This window comes from Haliotis rufescens, unplaced genomic scaffold (assembly GCF_023055435.1).
Source record: "Haliotis rufescens isolate VD_foot unplaced genomic scaffold, xgHalRufe1.0.p SCAF_5, whole genome shotgun sequence".
Classification (NCBI taxonomy): domain Eukaryota; kingdom Metazoa; phylum Mollusca; class Gastropoda; order Lepetellida; family Haliotidae; genus Haliotis; species Haliotis rufescens.
Window position 1 is genome coordinate 38435798 of NW_025964223.1, and position 11506 is coordinate 38447303.

Sequence of the window (11506 nt, forward strand, 5' to 3'; positions counted from 1 at the left end):
ACATTCACCACACATCTTCATACAACACATTCAACTCACATCTCGTACAACACATTCACCACACATCTCGTACAACACATTCACCACGTAAATAACGACCTTCGTTTTAACATGCTTAATCGTAGACGTCCGCCGAAGCATTTGCCACTGAACTCAGTTGAAAATACACTTTCAACATGCGTCAAAGACTAGACACAATACATCAAGGGCTCTATACATAGACTGTTTCTACACATGCTTATTTGGTCATGCTGTTGTATTCTATTTTAATGCATGAAATGTATTAAGTTGTGTTACATACATAGTGTGACGTAGGCTTTATATGGCAGTATGCTCCAGTATACGTATTTAACCTGTATATTTGCTGTGCATTTTATAACGTGAAACTTTGATAAACATTTTGTTTCTCTCTGTGTGTCATAAGAGTAACATTAAGACACAAACACCATTCTTTTCACGAATATATTCATTCTAAATTTTATTGCACTTCTTCTATACAAGTTTCGTTACAAATATGTAACATAAATTATATATATTTGTATAAAACAACTAAAAAAGTCCATACTGTTTTGGAAGAACATGTTGAGGAAATATGTTCTAGCCGTTACGTGAAATACGGTGCCCGTAGCAACGAGGAGATATCGCCATGAGCGTCTTCTCCAGCGTGTATATGTCGGCCCTGTGAAACATACCGGGGACTGCCTGAAAACAGAGACAACATCGTTGACGTATAGCAAAACATGGAGTGAGTGAGTGAGTAGGGTTAATTGGCGCTGTTTTGAAAAATATTTCTGTGATACCAATTTTACGTGGTAATGAAAACCAATGAAATCTGTGAGCACGGGTAAGGCCTGACAGATCTCAGATCATAATCTCTGCGAATCGAAGGTCATTCATATCCGACCCCAGAACATCGAGTCATGACAGCGAGGGAGGAAAACTTAGAACGGAGTTCACCCGTTCCCACAACGGCATCGAGGAGTTTATCCGTTCCCACAACAGCATTGAGGAGTTCACCCGTTCCCACAACGGCATTGAGGAGTTCACCCGTTCCCACAACAACATCGAGGAGTTCATCCGTTCCCACAACGGCATTGAGGAGTTCATCCGTTCCCACAACGGCATTGAGGAGTTCACCCGTTCCCACAACGGCATTGAGGAGTTCACCCGTTCCAACAACAGCATTGAGGAGTTCCCCCGTTCCCACAACAGCATCGAGGAGTTCACCCGTTCCCACAACGGCATTGAGGAGTTCACCCGTTCCCACAACAGCATCGAGGAGTTCACCCGTTCCCACAACAGCATTGAGGAGTTCCCCCGTTCCCACAACAGCATCGAGGAGTTCACCCGTTCCCACAACAGCATTGAGGAGTTCACCCGTTCCCACAACAGCATTGTGGAGTTCCCCCGTTCCCACAACAGCATTGAGAAGTTCCCCCGTTCCCACAACGGCATCGAGGAGTTCATCCGTTCCCACAACAGCATCGAGGAGTTCACCCGTTCCGACAACGGCATTGAGGAGTTCCCCCGTTCCCACAACAGCATCGAGGAGTTCCCCCGTTCCCACAACAGCATTGAGGAGTTCCCCCGTTCCCACAACAGCATCGAGGAGTTCCCCCGTTCCCACAACGGCATTGAGGAGTTCACCCGTTCCCATAACAGCATTGAGGAGTTCCCCCGTTCCCACAACAGCATTGAGGAGTTCCCCCGTTCCCACAACAGCATCGAGGAGTTCATCCGTTCCCACAACAGCATTGAGAAGTTCACCCGTTCCCACAACGGCATTGAGGAGTTCACCCGTTCCCATAACAGCATTGAGGAGTTCACCCGTTCCCACAACAGCATCGAGGAGTTCACCCGTTCCCACAACAGCATCGAGGAGTTCACCCGTTCCCACAACGGCATTGAGGAGTTCACCCGTTCCCACAACAGCATCGAGGAGTTCACCCGTTCCCACAAAAGCATTGAGGAGTTCCCCCGTTCCCACAACAGCATCGAGGAGTTCACCCGTTCCCACAACGGCATTGAGGAGTTCACCCGTTCCCACAACAGCATTGAGGAATTCATCCGTTCCCACAATGGCATTGAGGAGTTCCCCGTTCCCACAACAGCATTGAGGAGTTCCCCCGTTCCCACAACAGCATTGAGGAGTCCCCCCGTTCCCACAACAGCATTGAGGAGTTCCCCCGTTCCCACAACATCATAGATTGAGTTCACACGTTTTCGTAACTATTAGGAGTTTATTTTATGACATTTCCCTTTTTACATTACACGTCGTCCAGTGTTGGCTGTATTGTGATACATTATTTTACTTTTTGTATCCATTTACATAAGGGACCGGTCATTATATCTAATATCCTAAAAAATGTGGCCATATTTTGTACAAATGCAAATATCACCAATGAAAATGAACACGGTGCTGAATGAAATTGGGATGTACTATTTTACATAGCGGCATCATCATAAGGAGTCCAACTGTAGAGAACTTACCTCAACAACCACGACCGCCTCATCAGCCCTGTCGTTCTTGCTGGTCATACTGGTTGTGTCCAGTCCATCCATGGTCAAACGTGAACGGTCATCGACGGAAACAGATTGTCATCACACATAGTGTCATTCTCCTCTCCAACGTTTCATCTAAGGTAATGTTGAGTATATGGTATGATAATCTCTAAGGACCAAATACGTGATACTTGTCATAGATTATATCAATTCCAGGTCTGCTTTAGTTTCCTGACAAAAACATACCGCTTCAAATGTTATCAAAGTTTCATATAAACACAATCCATCACAATGATCGCCTTGCACTTTGCCTGGATGGCGACAGGCGCCTTTTTAAGAGAAGATCTTCTAGGCTCTTCCTTTTAAACATGTTGCCCAACTTTCTGGACATATTTCCTAAAATACTCCGCCTCCTTTTAACATTTTTCGACCTTTGTTTCTGCGCCTCAAAAGCGTCTGACAAAAGTCCTTCGAAAACAGAACATACGCTCGAAAAGTCTTCGGCGGCGGATATTTCAACATGGCGACACTGGTACTTCTGAGCGAGAGGCCGGAAGTCGTCTGCTTCCACTTGCCGAAAGTGCTCTAGATCGAGCTTGTTGCCGAGTATTGTGACGGCACTTCGTGGCGATTGACGACCTCTGTGTATTTTCTCGAGCTCGGTCTGGACGGCGACGGCAGCAGAAACATCAGCTATGCTGTAGACGACGATGAAGGCGTCGGCCTGGTACCTCCTCAGCGTGGACTCCGTCAAGCCATCCTGCAATTTTAGAGACAAAGTTGTTTTTACGTGAAACATAAGACCTCTTTGATACATCAGACATATTGTACCTGGGTCTTTTCCTGTAACTAGAAAATGCGCTCTTTCAAAGTTTAACCATGAAATTAAACATACATTCACAATACGAGTCTGTGGGCGCATCATTTCATGGATTAACACACGGGTCCTCTTGAACTAAATCCTGCTATAAATTATCCTTCCTCTAGTAAGGGATGGTGAGTGGGCTCAGTGGGTAAAGTGTTCGCTCTTCACGCCGAATGCCTGGGTTCGATGCACAACATGGGTACAATGCGTGAAGTTCATTTGTGGCGTCCCCGCCGCTGGAACATTGCTCATGTTCATGTACAGCTGGACCGTGTCAAGTCCGTGCTGAGACAACTGGTCATTTATTGTGGTGTTCATCGTCGGAACTATCGATTTTGACCAATACTCTCTTAACCCCTTGGCTCCCATCTAACAAACATTATGCATTCCATGCTGTCTACAAATTGTATATATTCGCACAAACGTTTGTAAGAGGCGCGCATGGACCTATCGGTGTCTAGTGGTTAAGTTGTGTGAGTCTACTAGGGATTCATGTCATTTGTCGTGGTGGAAAAGAAAGTTAAAACAGCCACTTCTTTCATCTGACAACTGATCAATTTTGTCTTACTGAGCAACAACATACATGTACTTCTGGTTCTAAAACACAATGGTGACGTAACAATAAAGCTTTTCAAAAACATCCACATCAAATCAAGCATTGTGTCATCAAAAGCAAATAGATGCATTGGGTTGAGTTCATGCACTCCTGACAATACAGGACAAAGGCCCTATCGAGTGCAAACAGATTACTTGTTTGTGCACAAACAGAAAATGCGTCAAATACAAACAAAGAAGTTTACTGACAGCTAAAAAGCGAAATAAAATTTCATAATCCTTTTCATCTCACATCCTTTCTAAAATACGGTAACGTCTGTTCATATTTACAATATTACAGTTGCAATGGCATGAGAGGAAGTTGGGCCCTATTTTTGGTATGCGAACGGCTCAAATCTTTTATAACTTTATGATTCATACCGGTCACGACTCTAAACCAGGTTCCCAGCGGATAGTTGCTTTGAAAAAAGGCTTAAGCTTTCCCAGTGCATAAATATTACAAACAAGTGTAAATTGAATTTTGCTCTAAGGCGACCTGTGTAAGCAGCCATGTTGGCTCGGAACGCAAGAAAACAAACATAGTTCTTTGCAGACAATCCCAGAATTCCGCTCCAAATATGGCGTGGGATAAACAAGTTTACGTGTGATCTTGTGATGTATTGAGGACGTTTTTCGCTACAACGTGTGGCCAGAGAATAGCGGTCAAGGGATATCACAAGCGTGGTCAGTTAATGTCCGGAGGATATACGCCAGATCACATGTTGCTTGGCGTGGACGCGCGTTCATACCGACTAAGCCATCAGCGTGATCTGTATCACATAGTGGTCTCTGTGCGAGACTGAAGATTGAGTGCTATTTGTCGTCGGTTTTAAAATGTTTGCTGGACACGTTTATACACGTCATAGCATTCAGAGATGCCACACAATGAGTGGGTTAATGTTACGCCAAGTCAGCAATAGTGCAACTATAAAACGGCGCCTGTGTGTAATCAAGTCTGGCCCAGAAGTATTACGAAACCCACACGACTGGCCCGTATTGTAATACACAACATCAACTCGGGATTCAAGGCTGCATTAATCACCTGGAGTGAATTTTTTTCATTAATCTAGTTGTGGCGGTGAGACCTTTTACCGCCACCTAGCGAGAGAGACATACACTAATCAAATCGCAGTCGTGAGATCGCTTACGAGACAATTAGGCTGACAGACAATTTGTTTTTGAAATTTGAAACCTTGATTGACAAGTGTGCAAGTGATATATTTAATGTTTGACATTTGGACGTTTCCCTTTGGCATTTGTTGACCATCTGTAACTTGGAAAGATGGGAAAGTTAAGCTGTCTAGACGGAACATGATGAGAGATGAAGAAGGTCAGATAAGTAACTACCCCTATTCGCTGTTTCATCAAGACTACTTTTTGTTATTAAGGGGAGAATTAATGTGACTTGAAAAGGTACGAAATGTTTGCAATATTGATCATTAGCTAATGTTATCAGCAGATAAATATAAAGCATAATTCCGCATAAGTATCGACAGATGAATATTGGTTTAAGTGTTCGAGCAGTTGTAAAAATATGTTTTACGGAAAATAGACAAGGAGTTAAAAACATGGGCACTGTTCTTTCCGCTTTTCGGCCGACATTCGGTGAAGAAGAAGTGTTTTCCTAAAGTGGCTGACGGGGATGAGTGACTTAACACCCCAGTTAGCCATATTACGGCCTGTTCAGGTTAGAGTCTACGAAGGCCAGACACATCAGATGTTGGCCGCGTAAACAAACGTCCACGACGGGCGTACACTCAGCCAGATAAAGCGTTGTAATCACAGGTTATCCAACTGACCCGTTGTTACGAGAACTATAGCATATTGAAGAAATAGTCAAACTCTGAATAGGTCACTGGTGTGTGCACCCGTCAGAAACACGACTTTGGTTCGATTCCCTATTTTATTTAAATCATGTTTTACATGGAACATATTCTTTTATTAAAAAAACAACAATTAAAGATCCAAATCATTAGTTTTGTCTTTGTACTAAATTTCACCTTCATCATACCATCAATCACGTGACCTCACCTGGCTATCGGAAGTGTCCAGAATCTCCAGCTTGACCGGTTCATCCCCAATGTTAACCACGGTAGTGTACTCGAAGTCTGTCGTTAACAAATACAACAGTTAATATTTCTTAATTCAGAGAAATATGAACAATTTCCATACGTTATCTTCGATGTGGCTTCATTTGAAACCTCATCACGATATGGCTGCAATATTGCCGATGCGCTGTAAAATTATAACTCACTCACTTCATTTGAAACAGGGTCGTATATAGACACGGCCATAACAACCATCCAAGTATACTGTTGACCTTGGCCGTCTTCATTAACCGAGACCGGGTACCAGCACCGACAAAGTCTTCATTATACATACAAAGAATACTTAGCAAGGCGCCGCATGAACAAAGCGATCGTGGTCTAACATGTGCGGGTAATTAGCACTAGTATAGCGGATAGTGAGTCTCACCTTGAAGTTGGGTGTGAACCGGAGCAAATTTGGTCTGACCTTGGGTTTACATCTTGGGTTATGTAGCACACACGATGTTACTGTTGAGACTGTCTATTGTGACTCCTATACGTTCAAATAATCTAATAGTGTCGGATTTTAATCCGAAAACAAGATTGTGGACAGTATATGAAATTAGGTGAGGTGAAATTGTGTTTAACGTCGCGTCCAAGATTATTGCACTTATATAGCGACGTGCATGCACGCGTATGTGTGTGTGTGTGTGAATGCTTGTACTAGTCCGGAAGGATGCCGATTTATAGTGCTAGCTCACTGAGATACCATGCCGCAGTTTAACATGAATACCCCACTCAGACACAGTATACTGACTCCTAGCCGACCAGTCCTTGTTTTAGCCCCTTAATGCCGAGCGCCAGACAGGGTAACAACAAATACAATCTTTGAACGTCTTTTTGTATGACGCGGCCGGGACCTTCCGCTCTCAGGGCGGACGCTCTACCAAAAGACCACGGAGGCGGTCGTTTATGAAATTAACTTGAAAGAATGAATATTGTGTTTACGCTGCAATTAGCAATAATTCAGCTATAAAACGGAGTGCAATCGATTCTGGGCCATAAATCTGAATGATTTTGCCTTTCTGACTCGATGAATAAGAAATGTATGCCACAGGCAGACATATATCTGGAATATTGCTGACTGTGGCGTTAAACAAACAAACAAACAAACAAACAAACAAACAAACAATCGAATCATAACTAATTCAACCTGAGGGTGATAAGAGTCATTCCTTAAAATGAAGAACACTTTAACATGCTTGTTTCTAATACATGAACTCAAGCTTAGACTCCAGTCAAGACCCATTATAATCAACTGGTCAAATGAACGGCTGGTCGGCCCATCAACTGTAAATAATGATATCTGAACTCATATTACCTGAACCGGAACTGTATTCTCCAATATAGCGCTTAGTCAGGTAGCGAACAGTGATAGCTGAAATACAATAAGGTCTTATTGATATTATAATAATAACACCATATTCGTACTGTAGGTAGAATGAGCAAACAAAATTAAAATATCTTAAAGTGAAACGATTTCCTAACTTTTAGTTCCTTTTCTCTCTTACATGGTATTCCCCTTATAGAATGAAGTCAAATATGATAAAATAATGATCAAGGGAGCTCAAATAACTGGATGTATGGATGTATGAATGCAGAATTGCCTATAAACGTGTTGTGCGTGAGTATATCTTCTCTACTTTGAACTTTGTGCTATTCAAAGTAACACGGATCGAAGACGTTCTACACTAGCGTGAAAACCTACGGATATTGTCCAAAGACATTACATAAAACCTTGGATTCGAACCCGCAACCATATGAGGCCAACTGTGTACTCCGCGTAAGAATCCTTTACTAATTAAATACGATTATAAATGTAAATGTAAATTTACATAATAAAGAATGTATTTGTGTTGTATATTTATATAGCCAATGCTGCATAATATAACTATACTCAACAACAAAAGTTCCTGTGACACCAATATTTTAGTGTATTTTTCAAAAAAGTAAAGTTTGGTTTTCAGTATTGTAGTACATGTATGGAATCAAGTCACTAAAAAACCCAACTGCTACAGAAAAGCATGCATTCCATGCAAAAGTTGACTTTTATGCAAGTCCCATGCATTTCACTACCCAAGAATGGGTATAAAAACATGTGCGTTAACGGGATTCCATATGCATTGTTTAGTATCGTGCTGACAACAACCATTCAGAAAAACAACAAAATTACGCAATTATTCAACCTTACGAAATGCCACGCCTGTCCGAAAATGAGCGTCTGCGAGCCATTGGTATGCTTAAAGCAGGATCGAGTCAGCGTGATGTTGCAAGACAATTTAACGTCCACAGAAATACCATTTGGTGTTGGCAACAGACGAATGCAGTCAGAGACCATCCTCTGAGTCGCAGGCCACGCGTAACCAATAATCGACAAGACAACTGGATTCGAACAACACACCTACACCTCCAGTTAGCAACAGTGACTGCAAGAAGCATCCCTGGCCTTCGATGAATATCTTCACAAACCGTACGTCGCCGCCTCAGATGTGCAGGGATTGTCGCCAGAAGACCCGCCAGACGTCCCATTTTGAAAGGAAACCACCGTCAAGCACGTCTACAGTGGTGCAGACAGCGTCTGCGCTGGGCAGCCATGCAGTGGGGACAAGTTCTATTCACTGACGAGTCTCGTTTTCACCTCAGCCACAGCGATGTACGGATTCGAGTGTAGCGACGTCGAGGTGAACGTTACGTCAATCGTTGTGTCATGGAAGAAGAACGGTTCGGGGGCGGCAGCGTTATGGTATGGGGTGGGATTACAGCAAGACAGAGGACCCGTTTGATAGTGGTAGAGGGAAATCTCAATGGACAGCGCTACCGCGACGAGATCATCGGCCCTGTCGTTCTACCGTTTTTGCGTCGTCATGGCCCAGGCATTACCTTTCAACATGACAACGCCCTGCCTCATATTGCTCGACTTGTTCAGGATTCTCTTCAACAAAAAACAACGTGAATGTCATCCACTGGCCGGCTCGCTCCCCTGATCTCTCACCAATCGAGCACATGTGGGATGAGATGGATCGGCGCCTTCGACGTCAACCACGTGTTCCACAGAAACTCCAGGAACTTCGAAACATGCTCCAGCAGATATGGACAGATATCCCACAGGACTTTGTGCGACGCCTGGTCCATTCCATGAGACGAAGATGTGTTGCTTGCATGGCAACCAGAGGTGAACACACACGCTATTGATTTGTAAATTGACATTTTGGCATGTTCATGATTTTATGAAATCACGCATTTTCTGAAGTCAGTATGGCAAATTAAACCATTTGAACACTAACAGGAGTCTTTTATCTGTTGCAAACCGAAATTGTTACAGATTTGGTAAAAAACATAACTTTGCATGAAATCTTATTCAATGTCACAGGAACTTTTGTTGTTCAGTATATTTAGAAACTAGCCAATTAACTAAAAGTTCTGGTCGTGTAGAATCATCCCAAAGTAAACATTATAAGACACTTCATATTATATGTCAAGAATAAGTGTTGATCCCGTGAACGTTCAAAACACCACGCCCAGCCGGATATACCGTAGATAATTTGTGAATGCAGGGTCCCGTTTCACAAAGCGATTGTGGCGTTCCGACTGCCATACTTTAATATGAGCGGCCATCGTAGCGTTAAGATGTCTTTGTGGGGCGGTACCAAAAGGCATATATACAAATATCCGAGTGGATGTCAGCAGCCCTGACCACCAATTCCAGATAAGTTTCGGTTTTACTTTAATGTCAAGTTTTGTATCAACACGTGCTATCCACGTAAAGTGATAGATTGGGCTTTAGGTTGAACACCTGGTGAATCAAAAAGGGCTGTCTGCGTCAAACAAGCGCCACAGCTAGCTAAACACAGATGTGGTGATCGGTGTGACTCGGTGTAGCTACATCCCCACATTGCTTTGAGAGAGAGTCCAACAACACGAAATACGTTTTTCACAATCTTTAATAAAAAATCTAGAATAAAAATATGTAGGGATATGAAAATCACATGCAGTGAACCTTATCGCGTAGACCCGATCTGACTGATGGTGTAGGTTGGCGCCTTATAATCTGCCTGGTGATTTCACTGTCGGTTGTTCAAGTAAGATTACGTTACCAACGATACAGAATTTCTGCGGCAGACCTTATGTTAATGAAGTGGACATGTGTAGATCATTCGGTATCTGTTGTAATACATATACGGTCGGAAGGGTAGCCTAGTGGTTAAGGCGTTCGCCTGTCACACCAAATGCCCAGGTTCGATTCCTCACATGGGTACAATGTGTGGGGCCTATTTCTGGATCCCTGGCTGTTATATTGCTGGAATATTTCTAAAGAGGCGTAAAACCATGTCAGTCCAAGCAAGTTTCTTTCAAATCTTCAATACCTATTTCGTTGTCTGGTAGCTCAAAGTTTAGGATGTACATGCCGATACTACCACAATAGATGTCGCTGTATACATGTCCTAATAAGCATCAATCCTGACGTCCCACATATGCGACATTAAGCATATTACATTTCAAGAACAAATTATTTATATTTAACGGCAAGGTGTTTAACATGTTAAACTGAAGCTATTATAAAACTATTGTGCATATATTCGCTGTCAGTGATCAATTGGCGTAATATTTTCAAATGCAATCAATTAATTTTCGGATTCATTAGATAAATTTACACAGCTACGTGCAGCGTAGATAATAACAAAGTATCACAAACTTACCCGATTTGCCAACCTTCTTCTCACCTAGGACTACGATACGTAAACTCCCTACAGTGGTTTTCATCGTGAACCTCCAGCACTGTGCGTATCCTACGAAATGTGTCCGCTTCCTAACAAGACTCAAGCGAAACTACCGCAGCTTTCTACGCCCAGCACGGTTAAGTCTTGGTTGTTTACAAACCTGTAATCACGTGACACAAACAAACACACCCTGACCTTCCTAGACGAACTCGAAGTTCGGCAAACTAAAAGGAATCCAAATACCACTGTCCTTTTACACTACTGCAAGACAGATCGCGGGATTAACCGGGACATTTTAAGATTCATATCTTTTCACATTAAGGAATAATTTGCGGCGATGGTATTAAAAGATTTCAATGAAAGTGTTTTGAATCGATACAGATGCAAGATAAAGGTGGTCGCTGGCCAACACAGACTATTGGTCGTATGCATACAATATCAAGGTCCCAGACATGTTTAGAAAGGAATCTCATATTCAGTGTATAACAAACACCGACGGTTTGTCGCATAAACATGGCGAAAAGGGTAGGAAAAAACAATAGACCTTGCAAGGTTTCCAGAAACCGTCTATCTTGACACAGTTTTTTTGTCACCGTTTGTCCTAATTTGGGACTTAATGAGAAGATCAAGCAGTCGCAAACTGATCCAAATAATGTTGTTGCCTCACCTTGAACTTGAGTGTCGTCACGCTCACAATCTCGTTGTAATCCCGTGGACTTGTTAGGACGTATAGCGTCCAA

The 11506-nt window shown here is 42.8% G+C and overlaps 1 protein-coding gene across 1 annotated transcript; it reads right to left on the reverse strand.

Moving 5' to 3' along the window:
* Positions 1 to 475: 475 nt before the first annotated feature.
* Positions 476 to 10859, reverse strand: LOC124125327 (ras-related and estrogen-regulated growth inhibitor-like protein). The gene is made up of 5 exons (XM_046488610.2): positions 10746 to 10859; positions 7370 to 7426; positions 5993 to 6069; positions 2491 to 3262; positions 476 to 702 (listed from the first exon to the last, which is right to left on the reverse strand). The coding sequence occupies exons 1-4, from the start codon at positions 10807 to 10809 to the stop codon at positions 2789 to 2791; spliced, it is 672 nt and encodes a 223-aa protein (XP_046344566.1). The 5' UTR covers positions 10810 to 10859; the 3' UTR covers positions 476 to 702; positions 2491 to 2788.
* Positions 10860 to 11506: the final 647 nt, after the last annotated feature.